This window comes from Mus musculus, chromosome 2 (assembly GCF_000001635.26).
Source record: "Mus musculus strain C57BL/6J chromosome 2, GRCm38.p6 C57BL/6J".
In the NCBI taxonomy this organism is placed as follows: Eukaryota; Metazoa; Chordata; class Mammalia; order Rodentia; family Muridae; genus Mus; species Mus musculus.
This window is the reverse complement of record NC_000068.7, coordinates 91277496-91294858: the sequence shown is the minus strand read 5'-3', so window position 1 is coordinate 91294858 and position 17363 is coordinate 91277496. Positions and strand designations below refer to the sequence as shown.

General features: G+C 48.4%; 1 protein-coding gene across 3 annotated transcripts in view; it reads left to right on the top strand.

Annotated features, from left to right (window-relative positions):
* Positions 1-17363, top strand: part of 1110051M20Rik (RIKEN cDNA 1110051M20 gene) — a 171475-nt gene that overhangs the window by 149856 nt on the left and 4256 nt on the right. Inside the window, exons 5-9 of one of the 3 annotated variants that reach the window (NM_175123.5) lie at positions 10539-10624; positions 12199-12394; positions 13004-13113; positions 15606-15669; positions 15902-17031. In NM_175123.5, the coding sequence (NP_780332.1) occupies positions 10539-10624; positions 12199-12394; positions 13004-13113; positions 15606-15669; positions 15902-16076 (631 nt within the window). In that variant the 3' untranslated portion in view covers positions 16077-17031. Of the gene's footprint in view, positions 1-10538; positions 10625-12198; positions 12395-13003; positions 13114-15605; positions 15670-15901; positions 17032-17363 lie in introns of those variants that run through there. The other 2 variants (XM_011239456.2, NM_001311144.1) reach the window with 2 other exon arrangements.

Genomic DNA, 17363 nt, shown 5'->3' with positions numbered 1-17363 from the left:
GCCATTCCTGCTAGGCACGGTTTTGGGCACTGCAGCTAGAGCAATGAGCAAAAGCCCCTGCCTTAGTGGGGCTGACATCCCAGAGAGAGGGAGGAGTCCGTCAAGGAAGCAGGAGTTCCCCAATGGCAAGTTAATCTCTGGCCACAAATGTCAAATGCTAGCTGCTGGACCAGTGCTTCTCAACCTTCCTAACGCTGCGACCCTGTAGTACTGTTCCCCATGTGTGGTGACCTCAACCATAAAGTTATCTCATTGCTACTTCATAGCTGTAGTTTTTCTATTGTTGTGAACAGTAATGTAAATATCTGGTGTGTAGGAGATCAGGTGTGTGGTGGAGAACCGCTGTTCTGGACCAAGGAATTTAAATGTATTCTATTTAACAAAAGATCCCATCAGCAAAAGTGAGGGGCTGGGGTGCGGCCTAGTGACAGAGCACATGCTTTGCAAGGTCACGAGATCAACCTCCAGTACCAGAGCCACAAAAAAAGCTGCAGTTGGTATCATGCTTGAAGTCTTAGCCACTAGGGAGGCTATGAAAGGGACCTCACTTGAGCTTAGGAGTTTGAGTCCAGTCTGGATAAGACTCTTCTCAAAAGTAAGCAACCAAGCAAACCCTGGCCTGATGGCATAGGCCTGTAATCCTAACTACGGAGGTTAGGTCCAAGGCCTGCTGGACTAGGCAAGCATGGGCAATTTAGTGAGACTCTAAATCAAGTTAAAAACTAGGAAGAGGGCTGGAGAGATGGCTTAGTGGGTAAGAGCACCGACTGCTCTTTTGAAGGTCCTGAGTTCAGATCCCAGCAACCACATGGGCTCACAACCATCTGTAATGAGATCTGACGCCCTCTTCTGGTGTGTCTGAAGACAGCTACAGTGTACTTATATAAATCTTAAAAAAAAAAAACTAGGAAGAGGGCAGGATGTAGCTCACAAGAGAAAAAGGACCTGGGGTCAATCCCTAGTACTGTGGTGGTGGTGGTGGTGGTGGTGGTGGTGGTGGTGGTGGTGGTGGTGGTGGTGTTTTTCTGCTTTTGTTTTTTAAGTTGATCTAGTTGATTAAGTGTAAAACGCATCTTTAATTCCAGCACTGGGGAGGCACAAGCAAGCAGACCTCTGTGAATTGAAGGACAGCTTGGTCTACTTAGTGAGTTCCAGACTAGCCAGGGCTACATAGTGAGACCCTGTCTCAAAAAAGCCCTAAAAAAGTTTTTAAGTAATGGAAGAAGGTATTTGTCATGTTCACTCTAGGAGTTCCAGAACCTTTAAGTTCCAAGAATGCTTTACTCGGGTATGGTGGCAGATACACTCGGGGTTCCACTCGGGTATGGTGGCAGATACACTCGGGTTCCACTCGGGTATGGTGGCAGATACACCCGGGTTCCACTCGGGTATGGTGGCAGATACACTCGGGGTTCCACTCGGGTATGGTGGCAGATACACTTGGGGTTCCACTCGGGTATGGTGGCAGATACACTCGGGTTCCACTCGGGTATGGTGGCAGATACACTCGGGGTTCCACTCGGGTATGGTGGCAGATACACTCGGGTTCCACTCGGGTATGGTGGCAGATACACCCGGGTTCCACTTGGGATGCTCTTGGCTAATAGAGGATGAAGGATCAGAACTCCAAGACCAGCCTGAGCTACTTGGGATTCTGTCTCAAATAAACAACAACAACAAAAAAACACTTAAAAGTTGAATTGAAGAGAATGGGAGTTAGGCTGTTCTCTGCAGTAGTCTGAGAGCTTACATACTTCTTTGAAATCAAAAGCGAATTCAGTAGACAGCAGAGCAGTAAGGAGTGGGGAGGAGGGGCAAAGAATTCCAGGTGAAGTGTGCAGAGCGGCTGGGCTTTGCACTGGTGGTCCTGCAGAGAGATGTGTCTAGGGCGGGAGGGAGGGATGCACATTAGGTTCAGGTCTTTACCTTCCCCAAACCTGTGCAGCAGTCCACCCAAGACTTCAGGCCTCTCTGTGGTTCCAGGATTGTAAGGATGTAAGCTGTCTGCAGGGAAGCAGCAGTGCCGGGCCTGAGTCTCCAGCCCTGTGCAGGCTGCGCCAGAACTGAAAGCCACCAGCAGGAGCAGGAGCAGGAGCAGGGGCAGGAGCAGGAGCAGGAGCAGGAGCAGGGGCAGGAGCAGGGGCAGGAGCAGGAGCAGGGGCAGAAGGAAGGTTAATGCCAACACGGAGTCCAGGGCCCGTATCTGAGTAAGACTCCTTAGCTTCCAGCTTGTGATCTCGGTTAACTTGTGATGCTCCTGGGAACCTCTATGGCCTTGTAAATGTGCTCACTCAACTTATCTCATAGAACTGGCAAGAGGAGAGATGGCTTATCAGGTAGAAGCATTTCCTCTAAGAGTGACCCCTGAGACCCATCCCTGGGACCCACACAGTAGAAGGAAAGAGCCGGTTCCTTTAACTTGTCCTCTGACCTCCACAAATGATGGGCATGAGTATTTGTCCATATAGTCAAATAAGGAAATATAAACTTCAATTTAGAAGATATGAAATGGATATTAAGCATTACTATTGTTATTAATATTGCTCTGGGTCAAATTTGTCAGGCTCTACCGGGTGAATGGGATTTGGGGTGCACTGAAGGTACCAATTACCACTGAAGGAAAACTGTGTTCTACATGTCCTGTGCAGTTTGAGGTCCTGGACTGGGGCAGCACATTTCCTACCCAGGCCAGGACCGGGGGGGGGGGGGTTGAAGGGGGGAACGTCCCCTACATGGTTTTATCACTGTCCTGATCTCACGATAGTGTTAGCACAAACCAACTTGGGGACATGCTTCAGCTGTCCCAATAAAGGACACTAGTCATATGGCCTCTCCACAGAAGTTCAGTCATGCAATGTGACTAAGGGCTAGCTCCCCCAAAAGTGGGCTAGAAACGAAAGAGCCAGCTTAGGGCAGGCAGCCTCTGCTTGGGAGCTGGAGGCACTCACTCCCACTGAGCTGCTTCCTTTGCCTTAACCAGAGAGGCTCCTCGTGTTGCCAGCACCTCACACTACTGTGGAGGCCTGAGACCCTGGACAAGGGCATCCTCATGTTACATCCCTAGCCTTTGCTAGAGGCACCGCTCATGTGAGGAAACTCAGACACAGATGGAACTGAGGCCAGTTGTAGGACCACTGCAACTTGATCCCAAAGCCTTCAAACCCAGAATTTCAGGAAAAGGGGCCCAGTTCCTGCCACTAGACCAGGGGTGCACGGGAGGTGCCTGGTGAGCTTGGCCTGGAAGTGATGCTGCCTTGGCTCCCTCTTACCTCCCGGCAGCCAGCTTGTCCCAGCTGTTGGAAGTTAGCAAGGAAGAGAGCAGCCAACCCCCTGGGACTAACTCGGACCCTGCCAACTCCACTTTCTTCGCCCAGTTGCTGGCCCCGGACTCCACCCTTCACATGGTTCTGCTCAGAGCCAGCCTGAACCAGAGTACCCGTATTTCTCCCCAGAGGCCGTCTCTAGCCCAGAGGCATTGCTTGCAAGGATCCCGCCATGATCCAATAGATTTGTACAGACTCTTGTTGGCAGCAGTTCCTTGCTGGCTCCACTTCAAAGCCAGGGTGGCCAGGCCCCTCCAGGTGTCAGAAGCAGCTGGCATGTTAGAAAAAGGTCTCTGGCAGGAAGGGGTGCTGCGCCAACTGCTCTCCACTGGAAAACAGCACATGTGGACAACCTTGTCTCAAGGAAGGCTCCGGAGACCTCTGGGGGATGAATTTGAGTTCAAGATAAAGGAGTTATCTGGGAGATGACTGACCTCAGGTTGTCCCTGTTTTGGAAGACAAAGGCAGGGCCATGGCTTCCTGCCTGCCTTTCCCTGGTTCTGCTGCAGTGCCGAGCACCCAAGCTTTCATGGATCAGAGCATTTGTTTGGAGATAGGCAATACTGCATGTGGTGTTTGTGTCTGTTTTGTTTTGCCTTGACTTGATTTGTTTGGTTTGAGGTAGACTCAATATGTAGATGAGGCTGGCCTTGAACTAATGATCCTATGGCCTCAGCCTCTAGAGTGCTATAACTAGACACATGACACCACATTTGGCTATATGTTGTGGGTTTTGGTTTTTATTTAGTTAGTTGTTTTAATCTTATTTGTTTTATTTTAGGTGGATGAGTGTTTTGCCTACACGTACATATATGTGTCACATGCTTACGTGGTGACAGTAGAAGTCAGAAGAGGGTAATGGATCCCCGGAAACTGGAGTTACAGATGGTTGTGAACCACCATGTGGGTGCTGGCAACTAAGCCCGGGCCTTCTGTAAGAGCAATACATGCTCTTTTTTTTTTCTTTTTTTTTTTTTATTACGTATTTTCTTCAGTTACATTTCCAATGCTATCTCAAAAGCGCCGCCCCCCCCCCTACTCCCCTACCCACCCATTCCCATTTTTTGGCCCTGGCATTCCCCTGTACTGGGGCATATAACGTTTGCCTGACCAATGGGCCTCTCTTTCCAGTGATGGCCGACTAGGTCATCTTTTGATACTTATGCAGCTAGAGTCAAGAGCTCTGGGGTACTGGTTAGTTCATAATGTTGTTCCTCCGATAGGGTTGCAGATCTCTTTAGCTCCTTGGATACTTTCTCTAGCTCCTCCATTGGGGGCCCTGTGATCCATCCAATAGTTGACTGTGAGCATCCACTTCTGTGTTTGCTAGGCCCCGGCCTAGTCTCACAAGGGACAGCTATATCACCGTCCTTGCAACAAAGGCTTGCTAGTGTATGCAATGGGCAATACATGCTCTTAACCATTGAGCTATCTTTCTAATCTCTTAATTTTTGTTTTTGTTTTTGTTTTTCAAGACAGGGGTTCTCTGTACAGCCCAGGCTGTCCTGGAACTCATTTTGTAGACCAGGCTGGCCTCGAACTCAGAAATCCGCCTGCCTCTGCTTCCCAAGTGCTGGGATTAAAGGCGTGCACCACCACGCCCGGCTAGCCATTAATTTTAAAAGATACTTTTTATTTTTAAAATTAAGAGATTAAGCTGGGCGTGGTGGCACATGCCTAATTATATATATATATATATATATATGTATATATATATATATATATAATTAATAATTAATGGCTAAAGAGATGGCTCAGCAGTTAAAAGCACATACTGTTTTTGCAGAGGACCAAGTTCAGTTCTCAGAACCCACATCATATTGCTAATAACTGACATGTGACTCCCACTCCAAGGGATCTGATGCCCCTGCCATCCCCCCCCACACACACACACACTTAAATGCTGGGGTGGTGGCATGCCATCTGTGGTGCACATGTGACAGAGAACAGCCTGTGACAGGTCGGGCACATCGTGTACATCTGGGTTACTGAACTCAAGTCCTCAGGCTCCGTAGCAGGTGCCTTTAACCAGTGCGGTATCAGCCGTATATGGTATTTTTAAAGATCTGAGCACCTTCCCATCAGTCCTCTGGACAGCCAGCTTTTCTCTCCAGTTCTAGTAAGAAAAGCCAATATTGCATCCATGGTTGGGACAAGTGACACTCTGACAGGGCCAGAAGCAGCTCTTGGGAAAATACAAGCTTCCTAACTTTTGGGTGACTCCCTCCTACACAAGTCAGCCACAGTCCCAGCTTGGAATAAAAACCTCCCAGTGCTCACTTTTAGGTCCACTGATGTCCTATGAGAATTGGATCTGACCTTGACTTCTTCCTAGCTTCTCAACCAAGACAATAGAGCTAAATGCAGCCACTTGTCCAAGTACATGTCATTCTGACCTGCTTCTCCAGGCTCTACTCTCTTCCTAATTGGACTTTCCAGGGCTGAGTGTAGTCCTCTGGCCAGGGGCAAAGAGTAGGGTAGTAAATATGGCCTTTCTCCTATTCATCCATCCCTTCATTCAACTGCATTTCCTGAGTGAGCGCCTTAACTGTGGCAGGAGCCATGCTGGAACCCAGAGTCAAATAAGCAGGAAAGAAAGGTGTTATCTGGCAGGTCTTCCAGCCCAAGGGCAAAGATCCCCTTAGACCAGCTGTTAATGCACTACTGTCTCACATCTCCATGTCTCTCTTCCTGCCTCCTGCCTGCTTAGTCTATTCTATACCTCCAGGGGAAGTGCAGAGAAGAACAGCCTCCCTAGCCTGGTGGGTTTGTGGCACCCAGTGCCACTGCTGGCAATAGAGAAAACCTCTCACCTTTCCATGTGCTGCTGTCACCCAGCGTCATGTCCCTGTACCTGTCTGCCTCCACCATTTGCCCACAGGCATTTCTGACCATATCGCAGTCCCAGCCAAGTAAACAGCAGGAACAAAAAGCCAAGGGCAGGGGGCTGGAGAGAAGGCTCAGCCAGATGGTGGTGGCAGCGGCAGCAACGCACACCTTTAATCCGAACACTTGAGAGGCAGAGGCAGGCAGATTTCTGAGTTCGAGGCCTGGTCTACAGAGTGAGTTCCAGGACAGCCAGGGCTACACAGAGAAACCCTGTTCGAAAAACAAACAAACAAACAAACAAAAAAGAGCACTGACTGCTCCTGAGTTCAGTTCCCAGCCATCAAATGGTGGCTCACAACCACCCATAATGGGATCTGATGCCCTCTTCTGGTGCATCTGAGGACAGCTACAGTGTACTTACATATAACAATAAATAAACAAACCTAAAAAAAACAAAACAAAACAAAACAAAAAAAAACAAGCGCAGCAGGCTACCCTGCCCCCATTGAGGCGTCTTCACTCTGCTGTCTGCAGAGTTTCTCTCCTCAGCAGGGCCCCTGCCTTCTCCTGGGCATCATGGCCACCCTCAAGTCTCTCATGTTATCCAAAGGAAGGATCAAGAACTCTTTCTGGCACAAGTATGACCAGTAACTCAAATGTAAGCCTAATTCTTGGAACCCCAGAGGTACTGACAACAGACTGCAGAAAAGATTCAAGGCTCAGATCTTCGTGCCCGGTACCGATTCAATGAGCAACAGGCAGACAAGCTCATACTCCCAATGACTTTGCCCCTAACTAGGTAAGGTGAGTGACAGGCGCACATTCCTCTTGGCCACAAATTCTACTGTGCTAAAACTCTCTGAGGTGTTTCTCCCTAGAACAGCAAAACCACCCTAGAAAGAGCAGCAAATTCCTGGAGTAGATAAGAACTGTTATCTTCCTGGCCATCGGGTCGACAGTCCAGCAGCTAGCTGCACAGCAGGGTAGGAGTGGCTACTGCGTACAGAATGTGTGTGGATTTGATTTGTACTTCAGCAAAACCTGAAACCAAATGCAACAGAAGGAGACGAACGTTCTAATTAAGAATGGCCTCCCTTGGGCCAGTGGGATGGCTATGATTAGGAGTGTTTGGGCTTTTCTAGAAGACCTAGCTTTGGTTCTCAGCACCCACAGCTCACAAGTGCCATAACGCCAAGGCCTTTGGACTGCAGACACCTCACCTGTACTCATGTGCACATACCAACACATAGACACACACCTAAAAATAAAATAAATCTTTAAAAAAAAAAAAAAAAGCCTGACAGAAAGCTGGAGCCAGTTCTGAGGTGGGGACCCAGTATATTGTTTTGCCGGGAAAGGGTTAGAGAGGTCATTTTCCTAACATTCTAGAGAAGTGCTGGCAGGATTTTCCTGGAGCCTCAGAGAGGCAGAATGCACCTCAGGAGCATGCGGGGGGGGGGGGGGGGCACACAGAGAGAAGTACCTTCTAGAATCATCACAATTGTGGTGATAACTGCATGGTGCTTTCAGTAGACTAAAACACTGTCTTAAATACTTAATGAGCCGGGCAATGGTGGTGAACACATTTAATCCCAGCACTTGGGAGGCAGAGGCAGGTGGATTTCTGAGTTGAGGCCAGCCTGGTCTAAAGAGTGAGTTTCAGGATAGCCTGGGCTATACAGAGAAACCCTGTCTCGAAGAAACAAACAAACAAACAAAACCAAAACCTTAATGGGTTGGCTTTATGGTATTTTAATTACATCACAATATAATGATCAATAAAGATACAAACCAACTATGACTATCAGCATGAGCCCTAGGTTCTAGGTTAATGATAGACGCATTTGTCGTCTTTGAAAGCTTCAAGGCTTTGGCCAAGATTTCCTGAGGGTGAGGCCCAGCCCAGCACTCTCCTGTGCCATTTGCTTTTGGCTGCTAGGGGGCTTGGCCATTCCAGGGGTAGAGCAGGAAGGACAGGCTTCTCCTCTCTCTCCTCCCAAGGTGTCCCTTTCTCCCTGGGTGTTCCTGTGGAGCGCCCTCTCCCTCTGCAGCGCATCTTCACTAGCCCCAGGCCCCTCCCTTGTCTCTACTGCCTACCCAGTCAGATGTCTGAAGTGAATCCACTCAGTGCTCTCGCTCTGTCTCTCTCCTGTCTGTCTGTCTCTGTCTCTTTCTCTCTCTCTCTCTTTCTCTCATTTTGTTTTGTATTAATTTGTTTTGGGGTTTGTTTTTCCCTTGGATATCAGAACTCAGGGGACTGGACCACCAACCAAAGAGTACACATGAAGGGACCCATGGCTCCAACCACATATGTGGCAAAGGATGGCCTGGTTGGACATCAGTGCAAGGAGAGGCCCTTGGGCCTGAGGGTTTTCGATGCCCCACTGTAGGGAAATGCCAGGGTGGGAAGGTGGGAGTGGGAGCACCCTCATAGAGGCAGGGGAGGGGGGATAGGATAGGGAGTTCCCAGAGGGGAGACCTGGAAAGTGGATAACATCTGAAGTTTAAGTAAACAAAATATCCAATAAAAGGGAAAAAAATTTTTAAAATGAGAAGATAATCTTTGAACACTGAAGCTGTAGTCTCGCAGCTGTTGACGGAGGGACGTGGGCGCCCTCTTGTGGCCCTTGCAGTGTTGCTGCTTCCCACTTTGACCTCAATTTTTTCCAGCGGGATAGCAGAGGGCTGCTTTCCTTCTCCTCAAGAGACAAAGAAGCAGTTAAAGCTCTAAGATATATATGGCTAAGAATATAAATTAGTCCTAGAATCTAATTTATACGCTAATGCTAGTGTTTCTATTGTGTTTTCATTGTTGCTTATTTTTAGAAAGGGTCTCTCTAAATAACTCTAGTTGTCTTGGAACTCTCTATATAAACCAGGCTGGCACTGGCTTTAAACTCACAGAGCTCTGTCTACCTGCTTCTGCCTCCCCATGCTGGGATATAAGGCATGCACTTGACTTCTTTCTTCATCTTTTTTTTTTTTTTTTTTTTTTTTTTGGTTTCGAGACAGGGTTTCTCTGTGTAGCCCTGGCTGTCCTGGAACTCACTCTGTAAATCAGGCTGGCCTCGAACTCAGAAATCCGCCTGCCTCTGCCTCCTGACTGCTGGGATTAAAGGCGTGCGCCACCACACCGGGCTTGCTTTCTTCTTTAAGAAGAAATAGTACGGCCTAATGGAAGCACACAGCCTTTGAAGTCATACAGACTCACAAGTTTAGGCTTTAGGATCAAAAACCCCTCATGTGCAAAAGGAAGGAGCCAGTCCCAACTTTTACGGTGCTATCAGTGAAATGTAATGACGGTAGCTAAATGCTAAATGCAGCGCCCACTGTGGAGCAAGGTGCTCAGTAAATGGTACCTGTCACTCCTATTGTTATTACAGCTACCTAGGACCTTCTTTCTGTCTTTGAGAATATATCCCAAACCCTGACCCTTCTGGTTCAAGTAAGTAGAGATTTTAGAAAAATAGTCCAAAGCAAAAGAAAACAGTTTAAAATGTAAAAAAGAAAGAAAAAGCCAGAAGGTCCCTGTCAGAAACAGACTTGAGGCCCAGCTTCACTCCAGTAGAGGAGTTTGGCGCTCTGCCTGGCACACGGCTGGAGCCCAGCAAGTGCTAACTTCCTTCTCTTCCTGTCCCCCTTCAGCTACATCCCTGAGCAGAGTACGGATTTGGCCTTAGTGTGATCTCTTTAACAACCAAACGGTTTCTCCTGGAGAGTGCTCAGTGGGGAGAGCAGAGGCGGGTGCCTGCAGTGACTGCCACGGTCTCGCTAGCTGATGTGTATTCTCTGGGCAGAACTGTCCACTCCCCACCTCCCGCTCCCAGTCTGCCTTCTGAGTCCCAGAGTAGAGGTGCCTGTTGCTGTTCTGGCCATTTGGTAGCTTATTAAATCTCAGCACCCCTTGCCAAGAACCCTTTAAACCTCTTGGCTGTTCTTTTTGCCTTTTCTGATCAGCGGTATTTATTCAGAACTAAATGGTGCTCACTGCAGAATGAAAGGATTTACTGCTTTAAGTATATGAAAGGAAATCTTGGCTGCATTACAATTGCACCCTCTCTTTGCTGCCTCCACTCCACTCTGCCCATGCTCCTTTGACTGGTGCCACTGAGACTGACCTGGGAGCCTGCCCTTGGAGTAGTATGCTCAGTGCCGCTCAGTGACAGAGCTGGATTGGTAGGGATGAAGTGACTAGAGGAGGTTGCTTTAGGACCCTTTCCCCAAATACGCTGCAGCCCCAAGGGAGCCTGGAGGCCTGGAAACAACTTGTTGATGAATAATGTTTCTCTGTCCGTCTGGCTTTCTCTCTCCTCTCAGGCACACACGTGTAGTAACATACACATGTAACATAGGCTCTCTCTCGGGTCCTCTTCCTCTCTCCCCCAGGATTGTGCTCATGGATGATGCCATGGACTGCCTGATGTCTTTTTCAGATTTCCTTTTCGCCTTCCAGATCCAGTTTTATTACTCAGGTGAGAATGTTCCAGGCCTCATGTGGCTTTTGTTGGGGCCCATGTTTCCCTTTCTCATCCTGTTGTTTTCTCCATCTGTGTGCCTGGCACATGCAGTTCCCATCCCCACTTCCTTTAGAGGTATGCTTCATCATGGCCCACTAACAGGATATCTGATTTGCACTGGTGGTCACAAGATGCAGTCTGCCAAGCCTACTAAGGATACTGAATAAACACGATGCTTCCAGTCAGCAGCACAAAAAGACCCACTTAAGTGATAGCAGCAGTACAGACACCAATAGTGCTCACTACCTCCCTGCTGCCACACTGAGGACTTTAGTCTGTTCACTAGTCCTAAGAGATAAGCTTAGAGAGGTTCGAACCCAGACCTGTGCTTTTAGCCACTCCCTTGGTCCTGGATCACCAGTGGCCAGTTTTTTTTTTTTGTTTTGTTTTGTCTTGTTTTTTTTTTTTTAACCATACTCATATCTTTTAATAAACACACAGTAAACCAGACACAATGGTACATGATTGTAATCAAAGACACACACACGCTATCTCACACTTCCATTCTGCTCCCCAGTTCATTCCAGTTGCACCTTTAAGCCCCTTCTGACTTAATGGAATAAAAACAGATGAATAAATATATATGTATGCACCTCAAATGCGAGGGAGTACAAATTAAAAATTGTTACATCTATAAAGAAAGGCATAAAGAACGCTATCTCTAGACTGTGGAGATCACCTTCTTGCTAACCAGTCCTGCAGTCAGCTTTGGCTGCACTCGGGTGCCACATTATGCTTACTTGATAGCAGCCCAAGGGCTGTTCAGATGGGGGCTAAACCTGGGGCCACACCACGTAGCAACATCAGCATCTATATCTCATTTCTCTGAAGCCCTTAGACCTTAGGAAAAGAGCAGCCATGTTTGGGCGCATTCCCCACCTCTAACCTACAGGGCTCTGAGTTGAGAGCAGGCAATAAGTCACTGCTTACCAACAGCAGCTGCCTACAAAGCTGGGAAAACAAATTCACCTTCCAGTGATTAATAAATTAGCAGTTTGTAAGGCTCAGGCTCTTCCCTCTTCAATGATATTTTTTATTTTCTTTCAAGTTATATTGATTACACTGAAAGAGGCCTAGCCTGGGCAGTAACATGATACTCTCTGCAGCCTCCAGCACATTTTCATGAAGCAGATGGCCTCATGAAGTGGGGCTAGCCAGTGAGAATGTCCATGTGTTCTCTTAAAAACAAAAAACCTTATAGCCTGTAACGTGCCCCAGCATAGTACTAGGCACTGGGACAGGAGACAACATCGGGTCATGACCCTCGCCATTGTTCAAGGAGCTTACATTCCAGCAAGGAAACAGATAAGTAAGTACATAGCAAACCTGTCACTGAGTAGGGTGCTCTGCAAGTCTTCAGGGTGTCCCTATCTAGGCCAGGAAGTGTCATGAGGGCAGTAGTCACTCCAGGTATTTTGTCATCTACACTGAAGCTGGACAGACTGAGACACAAAGAAGCAAAGACATGGTGAAGAGATGAAATACAACCTCCTTGCCTAAACTGTTCCTTCCTATTCTGATGGTACCAGAATTCCTGGAGAGTGTGGCTGCCATCTATCAGGACTTGCTATCTGGGAAAAACCCCAATACAGTGATTGTCCCAACATCATCCAGTGGGCAACACCGCCAACGACCTGCCTTGGGTGATGCCGGTATGCTGGATGGAGTGGAAGCATCACTGTTCTATCAGCGCCTGGAAAACCTGTGTGACCGGCACAAGTACAGGTGGGCATGGGCAGAGGCCCCACCTCAGCCCTGGAGATCAGGTTGCTGCTGAGAACAAGTCTCTAGCAGAATATTTTGATTGGTTCAGGGTTTCTATGCCCCAGGATGGTCATGATTTTAAAACATAACCACGTGTGCCTAAAGCACACTGAGGACAGACTAGCTCAAGTATCTGGTTTTCTAAGGGAAGACTAGCTTTGGCTATTTGAAACAGAAACATTCACAGAAAGGGAAGGTTAAACTGTCCTGTATAGGACAAAGGCCCTTGAGGGACACAGCCTCCAGGCAAGAAGCTGACAGTAGCAGTGTCCTCTTCCCCACTCTTGTATGTTCCCTGTACAAAAGATAGTTATGGGTTGGGATGTGGCAGAGTACATGTTCCATCTCTAATTCCACCAGCTGAACAGCAGTAAGCATACCAGCCCTCTGTCTGCAGTATGGCCTGCTCCTGCAGGGAGGCCTCTGTCTGCAGTATGGCCTGCTCCTGCAGGGAGGCCTCTGTCTGCAGTATGGCCTGCTCCTGCAGGGCCTCCCAGCTTTGATGTCCTGCAGGTGTGGATGAAAAAATAGCACTTAGATTAAATCTGCCCTCCGAATTCTCCCTTTTAGCTGTCCACCACCAGCGCTTGTCAAAGAGATCCTGAGCAATGTCCAGAGGCTGACTTTCTATGGATTCCTTGTGGCCCTCTCAAAGCATCATGGGATCAACCAAGCCCTGGGTAAGCAGAGCTCACTGTGATCACCTGCGCTCCTCCTAACAACACAGGCAATAGCCGGTCTGTCCGCATGGCCCTACAGGAGTAGGATTCCTGATTCCTCCAGCCGAGAAACTGCAGTGTGCATAATCTGCCTGTGCCTAGGAGGTCCCTCACATCCCCACGTGACTGCTGTGACTGACAGCCTTCTGCCCTGCCCCAACATGAATGAGTTCCCTGGCATAGGCCTGCCCAGCCCCTCCCTACAGAATCCCTGGTTCTGTTCTAGGGAGTGGCCTGCAGGTTGGGCAGACACAAAGTTATTTACCCAGTGACTCTGGAGATTATATATCAAAGCAACCTGGATCCCATCTAGAAACAGGGCAAAGGTGTGTCTGGGAGGTGTTTTTTTTTTTTTCCCAGCTGGGGGGCAGGGGAAGAAATCTGATGAATCTGAAAAACAGGAAAAAAAAAAAAAGGTGGAGACTGGCCATTTTACTACCTATCATTTCTATTCTCACTGGCTGGCCTCCTCCACCCACTGTATCCTTCCCGCTACACCCCTCCCACGCGCACAACCACTCCTCTCCCAGTTAGGGACCAGCAGGCCACTCTTGCTCTGAAGGTTTGTTGATTTTTGTTGTTTTGAGGCAAGGTCTCATTGTATATGTAGCTCTGTGTAGCCTGGAGTGTACTAAGTAGACCAGGCTAGCCACCTGCCTCTGCCTCCAAATGAGTGCTGGGATTAAAGGCTTATTAGTACGTTTTTTTGTTTTATGTTTTTTTGTTTTATTTTGTTTTTCTTCGGTTTTCCGGAACAGGGTTTCTCTGTGTAGCCCTGGCTGTCCTGGAACTCACTTTGTAGACTAGGTTGGCCTTGAACTCAGAAATCCTCCTGCCTCTGCCTCCCAAGTGCTGGGATCAAAGGCATGCGCCACCACTGCCCGGCTTGTGTTAGTAAGCTTTAAGCACTTACTATTATGTCTTTGCTCGGGAGACTCTCCTGTGTGATTAGATCCAGGTTCCTGAGCCTCCCCTCTGTGCCAGTTTAGGGAATGGCATCGAGGGAAGGGCAGCTAATGAACATCTGCTAAATGCCTCACACAGCTGGCCAGAAGCTGTACTGGAACCTTTATGCTTATTTCTGTATACACACTTCAGCCAGAGTTCTAGAGGAGACAGGCGAGCTAAGTAGTCAATCAGAAGCCTGGTTACTAGCAATGATCACAGCCCGTGTTAACTGCATCCCCCCCTGTTCAGGCAGTGTTGGGGCACCTTTAATACCAGCACTCAGGAGGTAGAGGCAGAGGAGGCAGATCTCTATGAATCTCTGTGAGGCCAGCCTGCTCTACAGAATTTCAGGATAGCCAAGAATACTGTTTCAAAAAGGGAGGGAGGGAGGAAGGGAGGGAGGGAGGGAGGGAGGGAGGGAGGGAGGGAGGGAGGGAGGAAGGAAGGAAGGAAGGAAGGAAGGAAGGAAGGAAGGAAGGAAGGAAGGAAAACAGAAAAGAACCTTCTGAAGGGAAAAAAAAAGGAGCCTTGTGCAATGTTTCCTACATCCTGATTAGTGGCTAGTGTGTAGACTAAGCAGTGACAGAGGCAGCATGTGTTAGAAATAGGAACTTGGAAATACCCTGGTTCTGTTTGTGGAAGGCTGGGATACTCCTGAAACACCCCACAAAATTATAAGATGAATCACCTGATGCCTCTTAGAAGAGTCAGTGCTGGACACTTTTGAGTCTTTCTGAAGCCCAGCATCACTGTCCAGTCTAGGGACTAAACTACCATTAAGCCCTGATCTTTCAACAATTTACTGGCAACAATCTTTCTCTCTGAAAATTTCAATCCCTCAAGAAATGTCAATTGTATTTATCCCCAGCAACCAACAAAAAAAGAAAACAGAAAAGAATCTAATTAATTTGTAAAAGAGCAAAAAGAAAAAAATTTAAGTGGGGAAGCATTCAAGACTCTTCATACACTTCCCAATAGAATCAGCAAACTATGCCCTCATGGCTAAGGAACCAACCCAGACAGATGTTAGTCTAAGTCATCAGGGTGGGACTGCTTCCCCCCCCCCCCCAACATAGCCCTGACCTGGGGACATACAATTGGCTATTTTCTACCCCTGGAGTCACCTTAGGCCATTACCATCCAGCATAGCACTGGGGCCTCAAGAACTAGACACCCAGTGCTGCCACAAGAACTAGACACTCCCAGTACTGGTCACAAGAACTAGACACACCCAGTGCTGGTCACAGACCCACCTCCAGTCTTGGAAGGGGATTGATCACCTGGTTGTAATCTTCTTAGCTGTCACTCTTGTCCCAAATGAGGAAGGGAAAATAGCGAGTCTCACTACATCTATAAAGTGGTACTCAAGATTTCTCGTTCCACATAAACTAACTTTCCCTGGTCAACCAGTTGTCAGACATGAAGGCAAAGGGCAAAGTATCTGCTTCCTGGTTGAAGGGCCCTCCTACTGTTTTATGACTTCACCCCAAATACCTGTCTTCTAGGAGCTTTGCCAGACAAAGGAGACCTGATGCACGACCCAGCCATGGATGAAGAGCTGGAACGGCTGTAAGTGTCAAGTGGGAAGATGCTGCCCTCTTGCGGAAGCCAAATCTGTCAGATGTGGCTGTGCCCCACTGTAGGCGACACAGCACACTGGTCAGGGAAAGGCTTGGGGCCAGGAGAGAAGAGAGGCACCATAAGTCCTTGGGGCTCTGCCCAAGTCTAAGAGTAAGTAGAGGTCCTCATCTCTGAACAGGAGATTCATCACATCACCCTCTGGGCTTCTTTCCTTCCTCAGGCTGGTCCAGGTCCCAGGCCTGGTCAACTCCATCACTGCCACTTCTGAGGCCAGCTGCCTGCCTTCCCGAACCCCTCCCCGGGTTGGTTCCCCGTGGAAACCCCTCCATCGCTCCCGCAAATTGGATGCAGAGAGCGATGGCTCCACTGAAGAGACAGATGAGTCTGAGACTTGAATCTGAAGGGTCCCATCTGTGGCCTGTACCTTGTTCCCACCCTGCTTTTGCTGCCCACACCAGACTTCTCCAGCATCACTGTGCCACCCTCTGCTGAAGAGAAGGGTGAATTAATAACAGCCCTAGTAAGACCAGCCCAGTTCAGTGATCCTCAGAATCCCCTAACTCATGCTCTCAGCAACCTGCTGGGCCCTGAGCTGACATACATCACAGAGAAGGGTCTGCTTTAGTCTTCTGTTGGCAGGGCTGCTTATGCTTTAAGTACTGTCATCTCAGCCAGTCCATGATCCTCCTAGTAAGGGTAATTTTTCACAACAGCATTTATAAGGGAAACGTGAATTAGTAATGCAGGGTCTTCCTGGTGGAGGGTGATTCCTGAGAGCATGTGCTGGGAAGACCTATCAACTGGCCTGCTGGAGAGATCAGCCACTAGCTGGAATAAGAGGGAGGATGGGCAAGAATTTTACTTTCAAAATATACTTCAAGTTTGTATGGAATAGTCAAATCTGTGAAATGAATAAAGTCCCTTGTGTCTGGTAAGCAATGAGTCTAAAGCCAGTAGGCTCCAGGGAGGGAAGGCAAAGTGGAACTTGGGTGCTTTTCTGACTGGATGGGAGGCGGAACTTGGGGGCCATCCAGGATGGCCACCTGCCTCAACTGACAGAGGACCTGGCCTCCTACAGATGAGGACAGCCGTTCAAAGCAGGTGTTGTGAATTTGGCCCGAGTGTTTGGTCAGGTTCTCCACCTATGAGACCCTGGCCACAAGAACTAGATAAGAGCTGCACAGCCTTCTCCACTAGATATTTGTGAAGACCAGACCCCAGGTTAGGCAGTGGTGCACATCTGCACAAAGCAGGCCTAGGGTTTTGGAGCAGAGACTGGAAAGGTCAGAGGTGAGCCTCATCCTTCTTGAATGAGGTAGGTCTCCACAAAATAAAATTCACTAAGGAGTCATGACTGCCTGCTCCAAGTAAGGCCGATGTTAACATTCACTGGACACATAATTTTCCTGCATCTTCCCTGCCAATGGATGGTTGCAAGTGGCTTCCAAAAGCCCTGTGGTACCAAGCCTACCTACAGGCATCTGAGGTTTCTCAAATTCTTGTGTGTACCCGATCCACAGAGAAACTTGTAACAGTGCCAATCACCAAGCCGGAGTCCTACTATCCCAAGCTGGGGTTGGAAACAAATCATGTATTTCAAACACCCCGGATGATTCCAAGGTACTAGAAAGCACTTGGAACTTGGCTTCCTGTACCTGCCTTTCTAATCATTTCCCAGAGTA